At 34.1% G+C, this 23,818-nt stretch overlaps 3 protein-coding genes and 1 pseudogene across 3 annotated transcripts; 1 reads left to right on the top strand and 3 right to left on the bottom strand.

The window, feature by feature from the left end:
* Nucleotides 1–1,518: 1,518 nt before the first annotated feature.
* On the bottom strand, nucleotides 1,519–2,442 carry LOC105076418 (olfactory receptor 4A15-like). Its single transcript, XM_010964513.2, has one exon. The coding sequence runs from the start codon at nucleotides 2,434–2,436 to the stop codon at nucleotides 1,519–1,521; it is 918 nt and encodes a 305-aa protein (XP_010962815.1). The 5' UTR covers nucleotides 2,437–2,442.
* A 7,032-nt stretch (nucleotides 2,443–9,474) lies between these two features.
* On the bottom strand, nucleotides 9,475–10,398 carry LOC105076757 (olfactory receptor 4A47-like). The gene has a single exon (XM_010965014.2). It carries the CDS (start codon nucleotides 10,396–10,398, stop codon nucleotides 9,475–9,477), a length of 924 nt encoding a protein of 307 aa, XP_010963316.2.
* A 7,999-nt stretch (nucleotides 10,399–18,397) lies between these two features.
* On the bottom strand, nucleotides 18,398–19,789 carry LOC105076417 (olfactory receptor 4A47-like). The gene is made up of 2 exons (XM_010964512.3): nucleotides 18,882–19,789; nucleotides 18,398–18,416 (listed from the first exon to the last, which is right to left on the bottom strand). Exons 1-2 carry the CDS (start codon nucleotides 19,787–19,789, stop codon nucleotides 18,398–18,400), a joined length of 927 nt encoding a protein of 308 aa, XP_010962814.3.
* Nucleotides 19,790–20,170: 381 nt separating this feature from the next.
* LOC105076756 (olfactory receptor 4A15-like) lies at nucleotides 20,171–21,257 on the top strand (annotated as a pseudogene).
* The last annotated feature ends 2,561 nt before the right edge of the window (nucleotides 21,258–23,818 follow it).

Genomic DNA, 23,818 nt, shown 5'->3' with positions numbered 1-23,818 from the left:
TGGAGAGGGAAACAAACTTCCAGTCTATAGCAACATCCAAAAGGGGAGGAATTCATTCTAAATTCTGATCAAATCAAATGCTTTGAGATAATATACGAAATATCCGTATAATAACAATAGTAATATAAATCAGAATATGAGGTTTTTCATACAGTGTGATTTATCAGTGAAAAGCATCCATTGCCCCCTAGCCTTAGCCCCTCATGCATCCAGACTAAATAAGGGAGGTAGAATAGTAAGTTTCTTTGACGACATGCTTCCAACCGCATTAAAGGCAGATAATATTTAATTTCAAGCCTTTTTCAGAGAAAGAGAGAATTTATTAATGAGATCTCTACCAAATAGAACAAATTCTGGCTTCTTCCTAATAATCTGTATTTCATTAATAAAAGAGATAAGAATGACATATACTGCAGCATGTCTCTTCACGATATCACTCAAAATACCCGGTTTCAAGTTCTGTAGTTTTCCTCAAAATAAACATGTAGAATCATGACTTTCTAAGTATCTTTTTCTGGGAAATTTTCAAACTTTGCAGAATAATCCTAAAATTATTATTTTAGGCTGAATTAATATTCAGCCCATATTAATATTTGAAGCTCTCAGATTGTGCTTTATGATGAATTTACAGATGAAAGGCAGAGCCTGGGTCTCTAAAGAAGGCTATGGAACACTATGAGCAAAAACGGAGATGGGGATATTGAAAACCAGCAGAGATATTATCAAATAGTCTAAACTATCTGGGAAGATTAATGAATCATCTTTATGAAAATGTAACCCCAAACAAAGCTGCTCCACTTGAGGAGATAATATGATTTCCCAATTGTAAAAATAAGTAAGATTGGTTATTTTCATGTATATACACCATGTTCATTCAGATTATTTTAATATACTTAGCCTCTTGGTGATTAACATTACAACTCTGAAACATCACTCTTTTTTGATGTTAACATACGAAGCAATAAAAGCAAAAGAATATATAAAAATATCTTGCAAATACAGAAATAAAACAGATGCTTCAAATATTAATATGGGCTGTCTTTGTGTAGGGAGGAGTGAACCAAGTTTTTATGTATTATTTCTTATATTATTTTTCCAAAATCTGTAATGAACTCTATTAATTCTGGAAAGATTACATTAATAAAGACAGAAACATGAAAAAATCTTCCACTAACTAAAATATATTTACAGTATTAACTATAGCTTAACTCATCACATAGAACAAAAATCAGTAGTCTCAACAGAGACATTTTACAACCAAAAGCTATGCATATTTTCATAGGAAATTGTAAAAATCTTAAAAATATATTTCATATAAAATATATGCTTTGAACTCAAAAATTATGAAAATCTTAAAAATATGTTTTGATCACTGGAAGTATTCACATAAAAAATGTTTTTCATCATGCACAAGTTATTAAACCTGAGGAGAAATTTACTACAGCTAAATAATCATGCATGGCTAACTTGGAAAGAGCAACATTTCATAGAAAATAAGTGATACATTTCCCTGCTGTCTCATTTTCTTTTTCTGGTCCAGAGCTTTTTCATGGCATGTTTCATCTCTCCATTTCTCAGAGTATAGATTAGAGGGTTCAACATAGGAGTGATAACGGTGTAAAACACAGTCAAAGACTTATCAATGGGTAAGGTAGAAGGAGGTCTCACATACATAAAGATACAGGGGACAAAGAAGAGGACAACCACAGTAATGTGGGAGCCACAGGTGGACAAGGCTTTGTGCCTCCCTTCCTGACTAAGACTCTTCAAGGAGTGCAGGATGACCCCATAGGAGATGAGTAAGAGCATAAAGATGACCACACAGATTGCCCCATCATTGGCAACCACAGTGAGGCCAATAATGTAGGTGTCAGTGCAGGCAAGTTTTAACAAGGGGTACATGTCACAGATGAAATGGTCAATGACATTGGGGCCACAGAAGGGAAGGTTGTAAACAAAGAGAAGTTGAACTACAGCATGTAAAAACCCACCAACCCAGGCCAAGAGCAGCAGCAGAACACACACTCGCTTATTCATGACTGTCAAATAATGCAAGGGTTTGCAGATGGCCACGTAGCGGTCATAAGCCATGACCACCAGGAGTAAAATCTCTGCACCACCAAATAAGTGCCCTATAAAAAGCTGGGTCATGCAGCCTTGGAAAGAAATGGTTTTCTTCTCATAGAGTAAGTCTATAATCATATTTGGAGTGACTGTAGTAGAATAAACAGCATCCATAAATGATAAGTAGCCAAGAAAGAAGTACATAGGTGCATCTAGAGTTGGGCTCACCACCACAGTCATGACAATGAGTAGGTTGCCCACCATTGTCACCATGTAGATGAGCAAGAACACAACAAATAATATTTTCTGACCCTGGAGGCTCTGAGTGAGCCCCAAGAGGACAAACTCAGTCACATTCCTCCTTTGTTCCATAGATTCTTCTGTATGTCTTATTTCAAAGCTCAAGACAAAATTACCTGTAAATATATTTATTACTAGTGACTTCCTGAAATCTTGAGATAATTTGTTTTTTCAACCAATAGGCAGTATAGTTTATTATGCTCCTGTACTTTCAGAAATTATAATACAAGTCTGATAAAAACATCATCCCTCACCTCAACAATCGTATAGACTGTTGCAAAGGCAAGTGAATAGGGACATATGTGGGAAAAGGACAAATTATTAAATAAATGAGTTGCCACAACTAGCTTTACATCTGGAAGCCAATTAAATTGTACATATAGTTAATACCTATTACAAAAATAAAAATTTATTAGAGGTTTAATACAAAAGTAAAGCAAGTTTTACTTCATACTTACTTTCCAGTTAATAAAGGAGGTAACTTTCTACATTCTAGAGTGGAAGAATCTTCTTAACCAATCATTAAAATCCCATATAGATACATTTGACAATTTCAAAATTTTGGATGGATTTAGGAAAAGTTACCAAATATCAATACACAAAAGTAGTTTGTAGAAAAGGTTTACATTTTAGAGGGTATATACAGAGTTAATATCAAAAATAGGCAAATATCTCTAAGCAATTAACTAATAAAATGAATAAAAATATAAACAAACAATTAAAGGAAGGATACATCAAAATGGCCCAGAAACATATGATAGGATGCTGAAATTCATAAGTGAACAGAAAAATAGGAATTGAAGCAACAGCTTACTTACTACAGTGTTACCTTGGGCTCTTAAAAGTCAATCAATTTCTATAGATGTTACATCATCTTTTAGCTTTTAACAGAAGATTTTCTTTTGAACTGTTGGAATTTTCAAAATGAACATGAATGCCCTGATACCTAAAGAAATTTGAATCTTGATTGTGAACAGAGACTACATATATTAATTGCTGGAAAAATTGGTTCTTTTAACAAAGAAATATTAAACTGATATTTTAATTGGAGAAAAAACTGCAGATTATGTTTGAATTGTTTAGATAAAAACACAATGCTTACAGCACATATTAATTAAAAGTACCATGAGGTTTAGAAATATCTTCCCATTAAAATATTCCCAAATAGTTACACTTGAAATTAGTTTTTAAGTATACTTGATGTTAGAGAAGGTAAATTTATTCTAGATCTTTATAATAAGAAAATATCCCAAAAGAGTATTACATCATAGAATCGATCTCCACATATTTTAGTGATCACAAAGGATCCCTAACTTGGCTGATCAAGAGAAACAGATAGGGGAACTTCTGAAAAACTGGATTCTCACACCATCAATGTACTCTTGCAAAATATAAAGTCTAGTTCAGAATCTTGTGTATAAACCTTTCCTGGGTTACCTGCATAAGGAGACAGCCATTCAATCCATGAACTGGGCTCTGATGCTTTCTCCCTTGTTCTTCATGCACTGATTCCATCGCTGAGAACACAGACAGCAGGACACATACACCATCACTGGACCTTGACGTGTTTCCACATGACCAACTCTTCTCATGTTTGCAGGAAATCTGATTCATCTCAATCTTTTAGAAAAATATATACTTTTGAACTGTTAGAATTTTCAAAATGAACATGAATGCCCTGATACCTAAAAAAATTTGAATCTTGACTGTGAACAGAAACTAAAAATATAAATTGCTGGCAAAATTTGTCCTCTGAACAAAGAAATATTAAATCAACATTTTAATTGGAGAAAATACTGTAAATTATGCTTAACTTGTTTAGATAAAAATTTTGCCTTTTTGTGTTTTATACCAGTAAAAGTGAAATAGTGAAAAAGCCCTTATGACATTCTGATTCTCAGCCTGTTACACTGTCCTGTCTTCATACAGCACTGTTGAACGTTGGGTTTCCTGAAGGATGAAGAATACTTATTTCATATACATGCTTTATTACGTTTTGAATCCATCATTTCAATTCGGGAAGAAGCCTGTCATGTGAGCACCAGTACAGACAGATACTCTCTGAGGGTAACAGCAAAGGTCTACACTTTATCGACATTTGAACTGCAGCACATATTATGGAGTCATTCAATCTCCAAGGGCGATTCTTGTCTAATTAAATTTATTGGGACCTTAGTTGTAATTTTGACAGTACACTCCTTATCTCTAGAGATGCCACCAAGATAATCACCATGGAGAACAGGCCTTACAGAACCCTGTCCTCTGGGGGGAAAATCCTAAAAGAACAACTTGAGGTCATATCTCCAAAATGGAAAAGTCCAGTCTGGGCAGAAGTAGAATATGTAAAAGCTTTCTTGTTTAAGTCATGACCTTCAAAGTAGGAAAATCTGTTTAAGCTTTGTCTTTGCAGATGACATCTGATCTGATTTCCAGAAGATAATAAATGCTAATTTCAAAGTAAGTCACTTAGAACTTATTTCTAATGCAGACAAGGTTTGTCACATAGTTTGTCGTATGGTTTCAGAGAGGCAAGTTGACAGAATCTGTGTTAGTGTGAGAGTAGGGTAAGAGAAAACATTCGTGGGACTAGTCTGTTTATCTCAAAGTACTGCTCATGGAACAGTCATCAAAATAACCAATAAACTGGGCCATAAAAGAAGTTGCAATACATTTCAAAGGACTTCATAATATAGAATATATATACATATATAATAAAAATGTAATTCAACTAGAAATTGATAACAAAAATATAATTTTCCAGTTATTTACAAATTAAACAACCCAAGTCTAAATTATTCATAAACCTTTGGAAAAATAAATTTTCAATAGAAAGATAATGATACATGTGTATATAAAAGATATATTAAAGATATCTATGAACTATATATTTAAAAACTATAAAAAGTAGATGTAGCTCCAGGAATGGTTAGAGGGAAATGGATAGCTTTAACTGTAAGCATTAGAAAAAATGTTATAAGAAATGGCCTAAACCTCGATGTTAAGGAGCTAGCAAAGAAAAAGCAAAACTAGCACAGAGAACATTGTACAATGGAAATAGTAAATAGAAGACAGAAATCACTGAAATAGAAATTAATTTAAAAAATAGAGAAAATATGTGAATCCAGGAATTGGTTTTTTGACAGTTTAATAAAATTGATAAGATCTTAGCAAAAATGATTAGGAAAAATAAGAGAAAAAAATTATCATAATCAAGAATGAAGAGAGGGTCATCACTGCAGAGTCTACAGAACTTAAAAAGATAATAAAAGGATACAATAATTTATGACAGTATACTTGACAACTAAAAGAAAATGGACCACTGTTATGAAAAACACAACTTTCTACATAAACACACTAAGGAAAGTAATTAAAAACTGGAATAATCTAACATTCAAGAAAATTAATTCTTTAAAATTCTTTCCTTCCCAAAACAAAATTCCATCTCCATATAGCTTTATCAATGAATTCTACATAAAAATTAATCAAGAAATAGTACCAATCCTACATACATACTTTTAGAGATGCGAGGAAATTATTATACTTCCCAGCTCATCTCCTCGCTGCATATGCACCCAGAGTGATCCTTATACCAGAATGAAACAAGGGCCTCACAAGAGAAATAATCAGACCAAGATCTCATATTATCCCAGACACAAAATTGTGGACACAATATTTAGTTTGATTCTTTTAAATGTTTTATTTTTGATTTTTTTCTTGCTGTTACAATTTATGAAGCAGATCTGGTGCAGTGTTGGGTCTGGGTCTAAATTATGTCCCACTGCTGATGCAGGATCATCCTAGTATTTAACTCCCTGCACTGGCCCTGTGAACGATGAGGTCTTCCAGCTGCTGAGAATAGGCATTCTTCCTGGCCCAGTCTGAGCACCAAGCACTCCTCTCTCTAACCTGTGTGGGTAGATCTTTTCCCATCCTCATGTAGTTTCCTGAAGACTATGAATAATTGAGGGGGATCTCTCCAGATCTCCAACATTGCCTCCCTCAATGTCTCTGAATCTCTCTTTCTCTGTCCCTCAGGTCTATGATCCACAGTGTTCCAAATCTAGCTGCCTTGTTGCCTTGGTCTCCTCAGACCCTCAGCTTCGTCTCCTCAACTCTGAGAGTCTACCAGGATCTTTTGAGGGATCCTTCTCTGTACCACAACATGGAAAGTTTTCAAAGGTAATAAATCAGAAAAATCTTAGAGCTTCATGTGTTCATTTCTCATCACTCAGTGATCACTGTCAATCACTTTTGACATCTAGTGTCTTGAAAATAATTATTTCATATTCTGTTTCTTTGTTTGCCTGGTTTTACAAAAACCTGTACATGAATATTTATATCAGTTTTATCCATAATCTCAAATAGCTGGAAACAATCAAAATATCTCTTAATGGAGAAAAGGATAAATGTCATACAGTTTGGAATAATACTCAGCAATAAAATGAACTATTAACAAATGCAATATGTACAAATCTCAAATGCATGATACCAGGACCAAGAAGTCAAATTTAAAAGACTAGATATTGGACATGATCCTATGTATAGAAGACATAAAAAATTGCACCCAAAACTGTTAGCACAAATAAACAAATTCAATAAATTTGCAGGATACAAAATATACATACAAAAACCAGCTGCATTTACATATACTAACAATGAACTATCTAAAAAAATTATTTTAATTTTGAAAATCATCCCATTTATGATGGCATCAAAAAGAATAAGTTACTTAGGTATTCATGAGAGGTAATGGATATGTATATTAGCTTGATTGTAGTCTCCATTTTACAGCATATATGTATATAAAGTCACGACATTGTATACATTAAATATAGAAAATTTTGAATTCTCAATTATACCTCTATAAAACTGGGAGAGAAAAAAAAAAAAAGACTAACATACTGTATGATTCAATTTATAGGACATTCTGGAAAAGACAAAACTATAGGAATAGAAATGGATCAGTGTTTTCCAAGACCTGGAGGTGAAGGGAAGAGGTGATACAAAGGGGCATGGGGAAATACTTTTGGTGATAAAACATTCTGCATATTAGTTGATATGGTGGCTACGTAACTATATGTATTTGTCAGTCCTTGTATAACTTTGACTAAAAAAGGATGAATGATGTACTGTAAAGATTATATCTTATGTAAAAATGGAAAACGAAAAGAATTTCTACATTAAAACGTCAGACAATTGGAAAATGTATTAGAAGACAAGATTCCATTTACAGTAGTACCAAAAGAACTCAAAAATACTAAATCTACAAAGAAACATACCAGATCTACATGAATATAAAAGACGTACCCCGGTTTATGGATAAGAACTCTCAATTCTCTAAGATATAAACTCTTTCTAAATCAAGTCTTATTGAAAATACGAACTAAACTTCATTTTTACTAGACTAGCTTATTGAAGTTTAATTATGAAACATAAATATGCAAGAATAGACAGTTCTGATAAGGAATAGTAATGAAGGAGTCCTAGGCTTATGAGGTATCAAAGCATGTTTTAAATCAAATGTAATCACATCACATGTTTGAAAGTCACATGAGTAAAGAAGAGATTGCTGTAAGTTAATAGAGGCCTGATTTTTATCCAAACACATACCACATTTTAGAATACAAAGTTGGGATATCAAGTCATGAGGAAAAATACTTGTGCACCTATAAAAATGACCTTGAATGATTCCTGAAAAATAATTAAAATTTAATCCCTACTTACATGGTGCAAAAATCTAAACATAAAATATAAAACAACAAAAAAACTTTAAAAATTAAACGTTGAAAAAATGTGGGATGTTTTGATAACATTGAAACAAGGAAATTCTTCCTAAACAAGGCATAAAAGCAAGAAAATATGAATAGATTTAATTATAGAAATGTAAAAATATTTCCACATGGCCAAAAATACTTTGCACAGTATAGAAACAACAAAATCAAATAACAAGCTAGAAAATTAACTCCACATACATGGAAAAGGAGATTATTTCCTTAGTATATAAATAAATTCTAAAAATTGATATGAAAAAATCAGCAATCAAATAAAACACATAAATTATTAATAGGCAGTTCATATGAATACAAATCATTTTAAACATTTGAACAGATACCCAAATTCAATTCTACTTATTTGCAATTAAAGTATACAAATGAAAAACAATTTCCTTAAACAGACTGTTATATACCCAAAATGTTTATCAAGCACTGGTTTTTGAGAATTCAGGCAAACAGATATTTTCCAGAATGAAGAAGGTAGTGAGTTTGGTACAAGCTCATGAATGGCATTTTATCAAAAACTATGCACATCAACATGATAAATACATAAACCAACTGACTCAACAATTCCACCACTGGGAAAACATACTTAGAAAATCACAAAAATACTTCATTGAAGAACTGTTTGTCATAGAGAAAGACTGGGGAAAGCATGAAGAGGACTGGATGCATCAGTGTCAGTGTATCTTCATAAAGAAGTTAAGCAGTATGAGGAGACTGAGAATGACTTAGATCTATAGACTGGTATATGAAGATGTTCAGGAAATGGGAGATACTGCTTTGGGATGATTAAAAGATTTATTCTACATAGTCCCTTTTGTATCAATTCTATTTTAATATTTATTATTATTCATTATTTACAGCTTCCTATTTAAAAAAGTAAACTATTCTACTAAAAATAGCATATGTAAAGCAAATGAAATTGAATAAAGAGGATAGTCTATATACAGTATTAAATATTTTAACTAATATAAGTAGAATGAAGATAAAAGACAAGAATCTGACTAACAACAAAAATAAGAATAAGAAAGTAATAAAAGTAAACACAGAAATAAAGTAAAAAATAGTGTACTTCTATAAAATTCATAGCATAATATTTACTGACTCTCAACTGTAAATGCATTCCACCCTTCCAGATACAGGGTTAAACCAGACACTATGGAGTTTACATTTTAGCAGGGAAACTGTTATCAAAAGCACAAATATATAGTTCATTCTTTAATTAGAATTATCATAAATCTCTTGAAAAGAGGACATTTTACATCAGATTTATGAAGACTGTTACATTCCAAGGAGATTGGCCCTAATGCTAAATTTATTGCTTCATCATTTACTAGTTCATATGACATGTTTTTCTCCAGAGCTTCTTCATAGCACTAGTCATCTCAGAATTTCTTAGACTGTAGATAAATGGGTTCAGCATGGGGCTTATGACTGCATAAAACACACTCAATGATTTGTCAATAGGGAAGGTCTTAGCAGGTCTTGCATACGTGAAAATACAGGGAACAAAGAAGCAGACAACCACAGTGATGTGGGAAACACTGGTCTGGAGGGCTTTCCGCCTCCCTTCCTGATTCAGATTCTTTAGAGAGTGCAAGATGACTCCATAAGAGATGAGTAAGAGCAGGAAAAAAATACTGCACATCAGTCCTCCATTGACCACCACTAAGATGCCAGTGACATAGGTGTCAGTGCAGACAAGTTTCAACAAGGGGAACATGTCACACATAAAGTGATCAACGACATTGGGGCCACAGAATGGGAGCCCATAAATAGTGCTAACTTGTATAGTTGAGTGCAGAAAACCTCCAGCCCAGGACACCACCAGCAGCACAACACATACCCTTTGCCTCATGATAACCAAATAATGCAAGGGCTTACAGATGGCCACATAGCGGTCATAGGCCATCACCAACAGAAGAACAATCTCTGACCCACCAAAAAAGTGCTCAGTAAAAAGCTGAGTCATGCAAGATTCAAAGGATATGGTGTTTTCCCCAAAGAATAAGTCTGAAATCAATCTGGGGGAAATAGAAGAGGAATAAATTAAATCTATAAAAGATAAGCTGGCAAGAAAAAAGTACATTGGTGAGTTGAGGGTCTTACTGACAGTAATTGTCACGACAATGAGCAGGTTGCCCATCACAGTCAAAATGTAGGAGAGCAAGAACATAACAAAAAGGACCTTCTGCTCCTTTGGATTCTGTGTGAGGCCCAGGAGGATGAAATAAGTTACATTGTTCCTTGGTTCCATCTAGTCTGTACAGCAGCTGACTCACATATTAGAAACAGTTTACCTACAAAATAAGGGGGAAAATATTTACATGCATTATAAGTATAATCTTTTATTTATCCATTCAATTAAAACAATGTGTATGAAGTATCTGTTTGTATCCAATGGATCATAGACATTGTGAATACCAAGTTGAATAAGGCATAGTTCCTTATGCTCAGTGATATGAAACAAAATAAGAGATCAGATCCATGTAATAAGTGCCATTATATATCAGGATATTCACACAACACTAAGGTCACAGTGTAGGAATATATCAATCAGACTGAAATCAAAGGTTTCCCAGTGAAATCAATGGTTTTAAAGGAAAAAAATGAAAGAACAAAAGAAGATGGGAAGGGAATCCCCTAAAATGGTACACCATTTATAATGTCACAAAAGTGTAATACTTGAAACCCATTTAAGCTAAATTACACATTCAGTGTGAGTAGATCAAACTATAAATAGAAGATCACTGTCCTGAATTGCCTCAAACCACACTGAAAATTCTTAGGGTCTTTAAATGGATATTCCTCCTTTTCCTGACCATTAAATGCTGCAGCACTTTAATTTTGTGTCCCAGCCTTCTGTCTCTCCACTTATTTTTAACCTTGTATAGGCAGCATCTCCAGTTTTGGACATCTACAATTGGATATCAATTTAGCGTATATAAAAATAAATTAAAAATTTTCCATAATAAAAAGGAGTTCCTGTCTCATTAAATTGCTTAGACAGAAAACCTCCCAGTGTTCTTCACTATTGTTCTCATGTTACTGATTCTTTTAACACATCCTGTTGTCTCTATTTTCAAATTATATTACAAATTTGATCATTCCCTACTCCCTCATTTCCTTACTCGCCCACCGCAATAGCCTTCTGCCATGTCTTTCCACTTTTATTCTGCCTCCAAAAATTTATTTTCTTGAATCAGCCCTTGTGATCCTCTGTAAGTCTTGCTCTGACTATATCACTACATGTCTTGAAACTCCTATAGCGGATTCCAGTCAAGCCCTCACAATTTAATATGTCACATTTAAACTTATAATAACAGGAGCTATAAACCCCACTTTGTAGTTGAAGAAACTAAGGCTTGGAACATCCAATTAATTTTCCAAGGCCTCACATTTTTAAGTGATAAAACTAGAATTGAATCTAAGTTTGACTTATGTAAAAGCAACTTAATTTCTTACATAATGAAGACAGTCACAAAATTCTGAAGCCTGGTTCCCAATACTTACTGTTAGACGTACCCTGTGGAGGCTTGTTCACTATCTGAAGGAAGGCTTTTTAAGTTACGCACAAAGACTTGGAAATCTTCCTTCATCCAGTCTGAAAACAGAGGACATAGGCTGCATTATTACTTGAGGATATATTTTATTTCACTCAACTGTCTGTCCATTTTCTCCGAGGAGTTTTCAGAAGATTATTTTTTTTAGATTATTATTTTTCAGAAGATTGATTATTCAGAAGATCATTTTTATTTGCACTATGAATTATATAAAAAATATCCCTCAGTGTGTGAGCACACACACACATGCACACACATAATTTATCATGTTGGAAATTTATCAAAACAAAAAACTAGCGAATCCTTTGTTTACATAGGAAAATAGCAACCAGTCATTGCACAAGAAAATGTGTCTCTAGTAACCTTACCCTCCTAACTTCAAAATTTAAAAATACCATTCAGTTGTTTAGTCCTTCTCACTGCGTCATGTTGTAGAGCCAGGCTAGATGGTTGGTTTTGAGAGACATTCTTCTGCTTTTCTTTTTCTAATGCAATACTTTAATTCTAACAAAGGACCTCCTAAAATTTTATATGTTCTTAAAAAGATAGCATCTCTTTCCTGATATTGGCAAAGATCACTGGGCATTTTATCCCTTCTAACCTCATTTATCATTGACTCTTAGAATTGGAATGTGTCCAAAACTGATCCTCATTTAATTAAATTCACTGGAGTTTTCCACAAAGTTTTAAAAGTATATCTCTATGTAAAGATGCTATTAGGTCAAATCATATAACGAGGGCAGGAAAGTGTAATATGGAGAAAAAAATAACTTTAGAAATATTATGAGGTTAATGCTAGTGAAAAATACAATACCTGCCCAGTCATTTTGTTCCAGTTAGATTAATTAATCATGTATTTTCCAACCTGCCACAGTAAGTTTTTCTTTTCTTTTATTTAATATCAAATTTATTCTGCCTTGAAGTTTGGTTAGATGTATAAAATATTATCACCAGTATAGATATAATAACTAATTATTTATCCATATTTTATAGTTTAGAGTACCCATTTAATGCCAGAAACTGTACTGTGAGTGAAAACACAGCCATTAATAAAACAGGAGAGGAAATCATGTAAAAGTTCCTTCCTGCATGGATCTCAGATTCCCATATTAGAGTCAAACAATAAAAGAGAAAATTTAATAAAGTAATGATAGTCTTATGTGCTGCTTGTAAGACAATAGGGCACTGTGACAGAAATAAGAGGGAGAATTCTACTATGGATAATGTAATCAGAGAAGGCATTACTTAAAAGGTGACGATTAAACTGAGATCCAAAGGATAGGAAGGGGCTACCACTGGAAGCACTGTTACAGACAGTAAAGTTAAGGAAAGTTTAATTAAGTAAAATTATATCATTTAGAAGATGATATGATTTATATGTAGAAAACTCAAAACATGCCAAAGGAAAATTTTTGCAGTACGTTTTGCAGTATGTTTTTTAAAAAGTGGTGAGAGTGTGCACTCTAGTCTTGCTCCTGAATTTAATGGAAAAGCTTTAAATCTTCCAATGTTGAATCTGATGTGAGCTGTGGAACGGTCATAAATGGCCTCTATTATGTTGAGGTACAGCCCTTCTATTAGGTTTTTTTTTTTTTTATCATGAATGAATGTTGAATTTCTATACTATAAATGAACAAACCAGACTAAGAAATTAAGAAAACAATTCCATTTACAGTGGCCTCAAAAAGAATAAAACACTTAAGAATAAATCTAATCAAGTAGGCAAAAGTCTTGTACTCTGAAAACTACAAAAGATTGCTAAAAGATATTACAGAAGACACACATAAATGAAAAACATTCACGAGTTGGAAAATTTAGCATTACTGAGATGTCAGTACAACCTAAAGTGATATACAGATTCAGTGTGATCCATATAAAAATCCCAAAAATGTTTTTTTGCAGAAACAGAAAAAAAAAAATCCATCTTAAAATCCATATGAAATTGCAGGGGATCCAAACCAAATAGTCAAAACAACCTTGAAAAAGTGAATGAATTTGGGGATTTCCTATTCCTGATACCAAAACATCCTACAGAACTATGATAATCGTGGCAGTGTGGAACTGGCATAAAGACAGACATACTGGAGGGAGCGGCCAACAGGCAGAGTAGGAAGACCCTGAGCTCACTTCCTCCCATGGGGGCACCCGAATTACAACTATTTTCAGAGCAGCTACTAATGAGAACATTCTGAAGGCTAGCAAAATTTTTCTTTACAATGAAAGACATAAATAAGGAACTACAACAAATAGGTAGAAAGATTGGAGACAGTGCAGTCAAGACCCTTACCCCCAGGCAAATTTGGCTTTGAAGGCCAGCGAGGTCGACCTTTGGGATAGCCAATAGAAGGCTGTGGGAAGTAGAGACTACAAACAAAAAGTGCACTTCCAAAAATCACATACACTGCAACACCCAGGGCAGAAACAGTCATTTGAAAGGAGCTTGAGTCAGACCCACTTGCCTCCTGGAGAGGTAGGAAGAAATTGGGACTCACGTTAGGGACAAAGACACTGGCAGGAGCCATTTTGGGGAGCTATCTCATGACAAGGGCACTGGTGCTGGCACACTCCATTTGGGAACATTCCCTCTAGCTTTTTAGTGGTAGGACCCAGCCCAACCCACCAGCTAGAGTGCACCAGACCTAAGAAGCCTCAGACCAAGCAGCAAGGTGGGTGGGGACATAACCCTACCACCAGCAGGCTGGTTACTGTAGGGAGCCCTGAGGCCCCAGTCACCTTGGAACCATTCTCACCCACTAGGGGATGGGCACCAGACCCAGGATCCCTTGTCCTCCCCCGCCCCCGCCAACGCATATGCAGGCCAACAGCAGATTCTGAACCTCTAAACTCTGCCACCAGAGACCCCAGGACCTGGCTTCACCCACCAATGGGAGGGCACAAGCCCCAGGATCCACTGGGCAATGGCCTAGAACACCAGTTGGTGGACATCAGCCCTGGAAACACCAGTGCCCTTCAGGTAGCCATGTCAGGACTCAGACACACTCACCAAGCAGAAGGCGCCAGCCTCAGGACACCCTGTGGGCGTGTCCTGAGGCCCACCAACCAACAATCCAACACCAGCTCTGGACCCCTAGACCCCACAGCCAGAGACATCTAGACATAGCTTCACTACCAGTGTACTGGCACTATCCCCAGTGCCCAGCCTCACCCACAAGGGGCCAGGGACCAACCCTGATACCCAACAGGCCCCAGCCTCATGTCAGGCATGAACTTTCACTTATTTTGTTTTATTGAAGTATAGTTGACTTACAACATTGTGTTAGTTTCTGGTGTACAGCATAGTGATTCAGTTATACAGAGATATGTATATATTATTTTTCATATTTTTTCATTATAGGTTATAGATTATAGTTTCATTTATTTTTTAAACACTTTTTTATAGAGTTATAGTCATTCTACAATGCTGTGTCAAATTCCAGTGTAGAGCACAATTTTTCAGTTATACATGTACATACATGCATTGTCACATTCTATTTCACTGTGAGCCACCTATAGCTTCATTTATTTTTAAGTGAAAGAAATAAAAAATACTCTAGATCTTCTATTCAGAAAAGAAATGAATAGAGTGAATTAAGCACTTCCAAATTATGAGAATTGGAGGAGCTCACTCATGGATACTGGAGTAGATATGGTTGGGATCAAGGATTCACCACTTATGCTGGGATGTAGGGATGTAGAAACTGGATTCAGGATGAATCTCTGCATGGACTTCTCAAAGTCCATGCTGCCCCAAATTGGACAAACATAATTTTCTTTAAACATTTTAAAGTATTTTCCACACATTTAAATATTTACCTACAGAGGGTATATACATTTTCAGATAAGATGAAGCGGAAATACACATTCTTCTTGACATAAGGATAAATAAATTTTTCTAGCACATGCATTGAATAATTATTGTTTCCCACTACCCTGCAATACCACTATTTTCATATATAAAAATCTATGTATTTACTATCCTATTCCTTAGGTTTCTATTTTGTTCAGTAAGTTTATGTATTAGAGATCAGCAGAGAATCACAATGGGGGACTGTAACCTTAGCAAGCCATATGCCAGTTCTGCAGCGCAAAGAAATAAGAATGTTTTTATGGAGAGGAAAAGAAAGTTGAGAGGGTTATAGTAACCTTCATCTCCTCAACTCAGGAGTCTCCCAAGATCTTTGGAGGTATCCCTCTGTGTACTGCATCATGGAAACTTTTTCAAGGTATTAAAGTGGAAAAATTGTGGCACTCAAATTTTTGTTTTCCACTGCACATTGGTCATTGTCAATTGTTCCTGACATCTAATATCTTTAAAATAATTGTTTCATATTATTTTCAGGTTGGTTTGTTTGTTTGTATAAAAACCTATACATGACTATTTATGGCAGTTTTTACCAATAAATTCAAATAACTGGAAACAATCAAAATATATCTTAATGAAGAAATGAATAAACAGTGATACATCCATAAAACTAAATACTATTCAGCAGTCAAATGAATGACTATTGATAAACACAGTAATAAGCATAAATCTCAAATGCATGATACTACTAATATCAAGAAGCCAGATTGAAAAGATTAGATACTGGACATGATCTTACATAAAGAAGACATAATAAATTACACCAAAAATTGTTAGAACTAATAAACAAATTCAGCCAAGTTATAAGATACAAAAACATTTCCTTCACTGTGGTAATCATTTCACAGTGTATATGCATATAAAATCATCACATCATACACCTGAAATATATAGAACTTTAAGTTGTTAACTATACCTCAATAAAGCTGAGAGAACAATATTACATACTATATGATTCAATTTATATAACATTCTGGAAAAAGACAAAACTCTAGAATTGGAAATGGATCCGTGTTTTCCAGGACTTGGAAATGAAGGCAGAAGGAGATTACAAAGGGTCATGGGGAAATACTTTTGGTAATGAAACATTCTGCATATTGATTGTGATAATGATTGCACAACTTATGTATTTATCAAAACTTGTAGAACTTAGATTGAAAAGGATGAATGGTATACTGTGAAAATTGTGTCTTATTTTAAAATTTTTTAAAATGTCCAACATTGAAGGACAGATACTTAGAAAATGTAATAGAAGATAAGATCCTATTAAAATAGCAGCATAAAAAATTCAGAAAGACTAAACTATTTATACTGGAAACAGACTAGATATTATTACCATAAAAGAGGACTTAAGACCTACCAGTTTGTGAATAAGAATTCTCTAAAGATGCAAATTCTTCCTCAATCAAATCTTATTTAAAATACGACTAACTAAACATAGTTTTTACCAGACTAGCTTGTTGAAACTTAACTTCAAAGCATAAATATATAAGAATAGTAGTAATCCTGATAAGGAATAGTAATGAAGGAATCCTAGACCGATAAGGTATCAAAGTGTATTTTAAATCAAATGTAATTACATCCTGTGTTACATGGAACATGAACAAAGAGATCAATGGAAGATAGGAGGCTTGAATTGGAGTAATGCATACCAAATTTTAGAATGCATAGTTGGGATAGCAAAAACATGGGGAAAAATAATCATGAATTGATAGGAATGTCAATCCAGAAAAATAATTAAAATGTAATATCTACTTATTTACAAAAAAATTAAGTGTAGCTTTTTAAAAAACTTGAATATAAAATAACAAAAAGACTTAAGAATTAAATGTGAAAGATTGTGGAAGAATATTTTGGTAACATTTGAATAGGAAAATTCTAAGCAAGACATAGAAGCTATCAAATATGGATATATTTGATTATGTAAAAGTTAAAGTATTTTGACATGGCCAAAAATATTCTGCACAGTATAAAAACAAGAAAAATTAATCACAAGCTGGAAAAGTAATAATTCTACCTACATAGTAAATTGGATAATTTCTTTATTATTATAATTAAATTATCAAAATGAATATGAAAAAGATCAGCAATCAAATAAAACACATAAAATCTATTAATAGGCAATTCATGAAAGAGGAAAATACAAGTAATTTAAAACACTTGAATAAATGCTCAAATTCAATTATATTCATTTGTAATTAAAGTATACAAATGAAACACAATTTCTTTCATCAGACTGTCAAACACCACAAATGTTTATCAAGCACTGGTTGTTCAGAATGTCATAAAAAGGTATTCTCTAGAATTAGGAAAGTAGTGAATTTGGTACAAACTCATGGATGGCATTTTGTCAATAACTATGAACACCAACATTTTAAATACATAAACCAATTGACTCACAATTCCACCGCTGGAAATTCAAACTTAGAAAATTTCAAAAAGACATCATTGCAGAATTATTTGTCATAAAAGACTGCGGAAAAGATGAAGAGGACTGGATTCATCGGTGTTAGTGATCTTTATAAAGAAGTTAAGCAGTTTGAGGAAACAGAATGAGTTAGATCTATAGACTGGTATATGAAGACATTCGGGAGGCTGAGTAGTAAATAGCAAAATTTATACACAGAGACATTGTAAACACATATGAAAAAATACACTTATTTTTGCAAATATTATTATTGGAAGAATCTTAGAGGATAGTGACTGCATCTGGAAAAACTGGAAGACTATTTTGGGATGGGTAGGAGGTTTATTCCAAGTTATTCCATTTTGCACAGATTCTATTTTTAGTATGTATTATTATTGTTATCTATTACCTTTCAATTTTTAATTTAAAAATGAGATATTACACTAAAATTTTATATTGAATAAAAAGAATAATCTGTATAACATTAAACATTCTAAATTTAAAATAAAAAGAATGAAGATAAAAGACAAGAATCTGAGTAACATAAAACTAAGAATGAGAAAGAATTAAAAATAAATACAGCAATTAAGTAAAAATTAATGAAACTCTATAAAATTGCACTGACTACTTTATTACATATTATTTACTGACTCCCTACTGTAAATGCATTCCAAACTTCTAGGTGCACTGGTAAACCAGACATTACAGAGTTTATATTTTAGCAGGAAAGCTAGTATTAATAGCAGAAAGATACAGTTCATTTTGAATTACAATTATCACAATATCTTCAGAGAAAAGGAAAGTTTGCATCAGATTTATGAAGACTTTCATATTCCAAGGAGATTGGTCCTAGGGCTAAATTACTTCTTTCATGATGGATAATGCACTTATTTATTACTTAATCTCACTTTTTTCTCCAGAGCTTCTTCATAGCACTAGTCATCTCAGAATTTCTTAGACTGTAGATAAATGGGTTCAGCATGGTGCTTATGACTGTACAAAACACACTCAATGATTTGTCAATAGAGAAGGTCTTAGCAGGTCTTGCATACATGAAAATACAAGGGACAAAGAAGCAGAGAACCACAGTGATGTGGGAAACACTGGTCTGGAGGGCTTTCTGCCTCCCTTCCTGACTCAGGTTCTTTAGAGAGTGCAAGATGACTACATAAGAGATGAGTAAGAGCAGGAAAAAAATACTGCACATCAGTCCTCCATTGACCACCACTAAGATGCCAGTGACATAGGTGTCAGTACAGACAAGTTTCAACAAGGGGAACATGTCACAGATAAAGTGATCAACGACATTGGGGCCACAGAATGGGAGCCCATAAATAGTGCTAACTTGTATAGTTGAGTGCAGAAAACCTCCAGCCCAGGACACCACCAGCAGCACAACACATACCCTTTGCCTCATGATAACCAAATAATGCAAGGGCTTACAGATGGCCACATAGCGGTCATAGGCCATCACCAACAGAAGAACAATCTCTGACCCACCAAAAAAGTGCTCAGTAAAAAGCTGAGTCATGCAAGATTCAAAGGATATGGTGTTTTCCCCAAAGAATAAGTCTGAAATCAATCTGGGGGAAATAGAAGAGGAATAAATTAAATCTATAAAAGATAAGCTGGCAAGAAAAAAGTACATTGGTGAGTTGAGGGTCTTACTGACAGTAATTGTCACGACAATGAGCAGGTTGCCGATCACAGTCAAAATGTAGGAGAGAAAGAACATAACAAAAAGGACTTTCTGCTCCTTTGGATTCTGTGTGAGGCCCAGGAGGATGAAATAAGTTACATTGTTCCTTGGTTCCATCTAGTCTGTACAGCAGCTGACTCACATATTAGAAACAGTTTACCTACAAAACAAGGGGGAACATTTGAATGAATTATAAGTTTAATCTTTTTATCTATTCAATTAAAAGAATGTGTATGGAGTGTATGTTCATGTCCAATATGCCATTGACATTGTGAGTACCAAGTTGAATAAGGCATCGTTCCCTACCCTCAGTGATGTGATTCATGACAAGGGATCAAACAATTCGAGACCTAGGTAATAAGTACCATTAAAAGGATATTCACACAATGCTAAGAGTGTAGGAATATGTCAGTTAAACTGGAATCAGAGAAGGCTTCCTATCAGAAGCAATGATTTAGCTGCGTTTTGTTTTTTTTTTAAGTGAAAGAACAAGAAAAGATGGGAAAGGAATTTCATGAAAAGGTACACGACATAAAGTCACAAAAGTGTAATAGTTGAGACTCACTTAAGGTGATTTACATTATCAATGTGAGTAGATCAAACCATAAATAGATGTTCTCTGTCCTTAATTGTGTCAAACCTCAGTGATACTTCTTTAGGGTCTCTAGGTGGGTATTTCTCTTTTCCTGAACAATAAATACTGCAGAAGTCCAATTTTCTTACTCATCTACTTCATGACCATAGCGGGCAACCTGCTTATCATGGTGACCATCGTGGCCAGCCGGTCCCTGGGTTCCCCCATGTACTTTTTTCTGGCTTATTTATCATTTATAGATACTGTCTATTCTACTGCCATTGCTCCCAAAATGATCACCGACTTGCTTCATTAGAAAAAGACTATTTCCTTCCAGGCTTGTATGACTCAAGTCTTTATAGATCATCTGTTTGCTGGTGTTGAAGTCATTCTTCTGGTGGTGATGGCCTATGACCGATACATAGCCATCTGTAAGCCTCTTCATTATTTGGCCATCATGAGTCGGCGGGTATGTGTTCTCATGCTGCTGGTGGCCTGGATGGAGGCTTCCTGCACTCATTGGTTCAATTTCTCTTCATTCATCAGCTCCCCTTCTGTGGCCCCAATGTCATTGACAACCTCCTGTGTGACATGTACCCCTTATTGAAACTTGCTTGCACCAACACCCACCTCATCGGACTCTCCATGATGGCTAATGGAGGGGCAATCTGCACTGTTGTCTTCTTCATTCTCTTAGTTTCCTATGGGGTCATATTACACTCCCTTAAGATGCATGGTGTGGGAGGAAATCACAAAGCCTTCTACACCTGTGCATCGCATATGACGGTGGTCATTTTATTCTTTGTTCCTTGTATCTTCTTGTATGCAAGGCCTAGTTCTACCCTTCCCAAGGATAAATTCATGACTGTGGTTTTAACTTTCTTAAGTCCCATGTGGAACCCCTTAGTCTACACCCTGAGAAATGAAGAAATGAAGAATGCTATGAGGAAACTTTGGAGTAAAAATGTGACCTTAGCAGGAAGAGGGCTGTACCCTTTATGTAGGACATGATGTTCATTCTATTACAGAATCAATAAATGCTTTCATTATCAATGATTGCACTTAAAAAATCATTTCCTTTGGGTTATGTAGACTACTTATTGCTGAAACAGCTATAAAATCAATCTTTAAGTGAAATAGTATATAGTCCTTAGAGACCAAATGAATTGCATAGGTTTAATCTCTTGTAATATAATCTCTTATATAAGTAATCATACCGTATTTTTTTTCTGGTTGTTAATATATTGCTCATTAAAAAAATAGACTTTATTCTTTTAGAGCAGTTTCAGGTTCATAACAGAATTGAGCAGAAAATATAGAGAGTTCACATATAGCCTTCTCCAGGCACACATATATACTCCCCTACCCTCAACATCCCTCATCAGTGTGGCATATTTGGTACAATCAATAATCATACTGTATTAAGATTCTTTAGTGACAAAAGTTTTTTGGTTTTACTTCAACTTATTTTTCTGGAGCAATCACTGTCCTGGTACAGAAAAATATGACCTAATAGAACTTGTTCCATTTTTATCAAAGAGAATGAAATTTTAAAATTAAAAATTCTTATGGCTAAAAAATTTTAATCTAAAAATAAATGTCCTGGTCAAATTAAGTAATTTAAAATTACACAGCACATGATTACAGCTGAGGATAAATCCATAAGAAATAAACTTTGTTAAATTTATACTGTGATGGTAGCATATAGTTGATTTTGTGCATTCTGACACAGTTTAGGCTGAAAAATTAAATTATTCAACCCAGTTCTTTGCATCTGGATCAACTGGCCTCCACCAATTGTTGAAATACATACTTAAGTCGTTCATATCACATATAGCTCCAGAGTCTGCCTACATTAAATTAAACTTTCTGAGTTCAGGATTTCCTATTTAAATGCAACAAATGTTTAACATTTGGGGTACACATGATCTTGTTGTACACAAGGAATGCCTTTCTCATTCTCTGTAAACTATATGTTCTTGACTTCAGTGATGAATCAAAGGTGACTTTCTGTTTACAATTGCTCTATAGCACTTTTGGGGATCAAATACTATATACAGACATCCGTTTTTTAAGGCTCTGATATTGTATGTTTCTTGATAGAGTCAACTGACATTATAGATACTAAGGCATAAAATATGTCTTCATCATTTTCTCAATTTGTAACTGGATTCATTTAGCGTACTTAGCAATATTAATGCCTCCATGTATTTGACACATATTAAATAAATGCCAGACACATATTGAATAAAGTTTCATTAATTCTTCAGTGAAGGAAATATAAAGTACTCTAGAAATTTAACCTGAGGGAAATCTGATATGGTGAATTAAGTATTTCAAAAATATTAGAACTGAAGGAGCTGACACGTGACTACTGGAGTGAACGAGCTTGGGATCAAGGACCTCCCACCTACACTATGATGCAGAGACGAGGAAGCTGGAATCATGATGAAAGATCTCTGCATCTACTTCTCAAAGTCCTTCCACGCTGTGCATTTAAAAAGATAATTCTCTTTAAATTTATAAAGTTTTTCCTTTTACATTCATGTTACTAACTCACGTGAGATATGCATTTTCAGCTATGGTGTGAATTGGAAATACACTTTCACTGTTATCATTAAGATAAATAAAACTTCCCAGCATATTTATTGAATAGTCATTCTGTTTACAGTACCCTACAATACCTAGATACCTATTATTCTATCTCTTAACTTTCTATTTTGTTCAGTTAGTATATCCATAAGCCAGTCCTACAATGTCTAATTTACCACAGTCTTTCAGATACTTGGGAGCTCCTTGTGCCTGGGTGTCCTCCAACAAAAACTCGGGGACCAATTGTCAGAAGGTGTTGAAGAAGGATTTGAATATCTTTGTAAGAAGCTGAATTAGATAACTTCAAAAGTTTACTCTTTATATACAATAGAAAGTAGCATGTTTCTTCTTTTATGGTAAAAAAATTAGCAAGGTACAAATTATATTGTCAACAGCAAATTTTGAAAGTGTAAGGACTGAAGAAGGAAATGTAAGGCAGTCTGACTTTGGTGAATAAAGTTTTGTTGGCTTGTGAATAATTTTAAGGAATGTTAAGATGTTCCTTTGTATTCATTATCAAGAATCTCATGAGGATCTGCCATCTGATTATTTCTGATTCTTAAAAATATATATAAGGAAATATGTTTCTCCTAAAAATTAGCCAGATAAATAAAATTTGGATTTGTTGTATAGTATATTTTGGTTTAATCTGTATTTTTAATTCAGTGAAAACATTAGGCAATAAGTAAGGTGAGTGAGCTATTTTTGATGGTTGACTATGAGGCGTACATTTTGATAGGCTCCTTACATACATGAACTCTTTTAAGGTAGCAGAATCTATTATTAGATAGATTTTTATTCCATGTTATACAAGAAGAAAATGAGACTTACTGAGGTTAAACAACAATATCAAGTCTCTGAAACTCTACTTCCTCTACTTTTCCCACTTCACAATACATTTTCCTATCATGATGTGAAAATCGCAAAACGCAGATCTGATTATTGGCTGTGTGAAGATTATCATTGGGGCATTCTTTTTT

Source organism: Camelus bactrianus, chromosome 10, assembly GCF_048773025.1.
Source record: "Camelus bactrianus isolate YW-2024 breed Bactrian camel chromosome 10, ASM4877302v1, whole genome shotgun sequence".
NCBI classification, from domain to species: Eukaryota; Metazoa; Chordata; class Mammalia; order Artiodactyla; family Camelidae; genus Camelus; species Camelus bactrianus.
Note: the sequence above shows the minus strand (reverse complement) of the source record. Positions and strands in the feature narration are given on the sequence as shown.

Bases quoted from the DNA above. Each gene is read 5' to 3' on its own strand.
- LOC105076418 (XM_010964513.2), bottom strand. From the start codon at position 2,436: ATGGAACAAAGGAGGAATGTGACTGAGTTTGTCCTCTTGGGGCTCACT.
- LOC105076417 (XM_010964512.3), bottom strand. From the start codon at position 19,789: ATGGAACCAAGGAACAATGTAACTTATTTCATCCTCCTGGGCCTCACA.
- LOC105076757 (XM_010965014.2), bottom strand. From the start codon at position 10,398: ATGGAACCAAGGAACAATGTAACTTATTTCATCCTCCTGGGCCTCACA.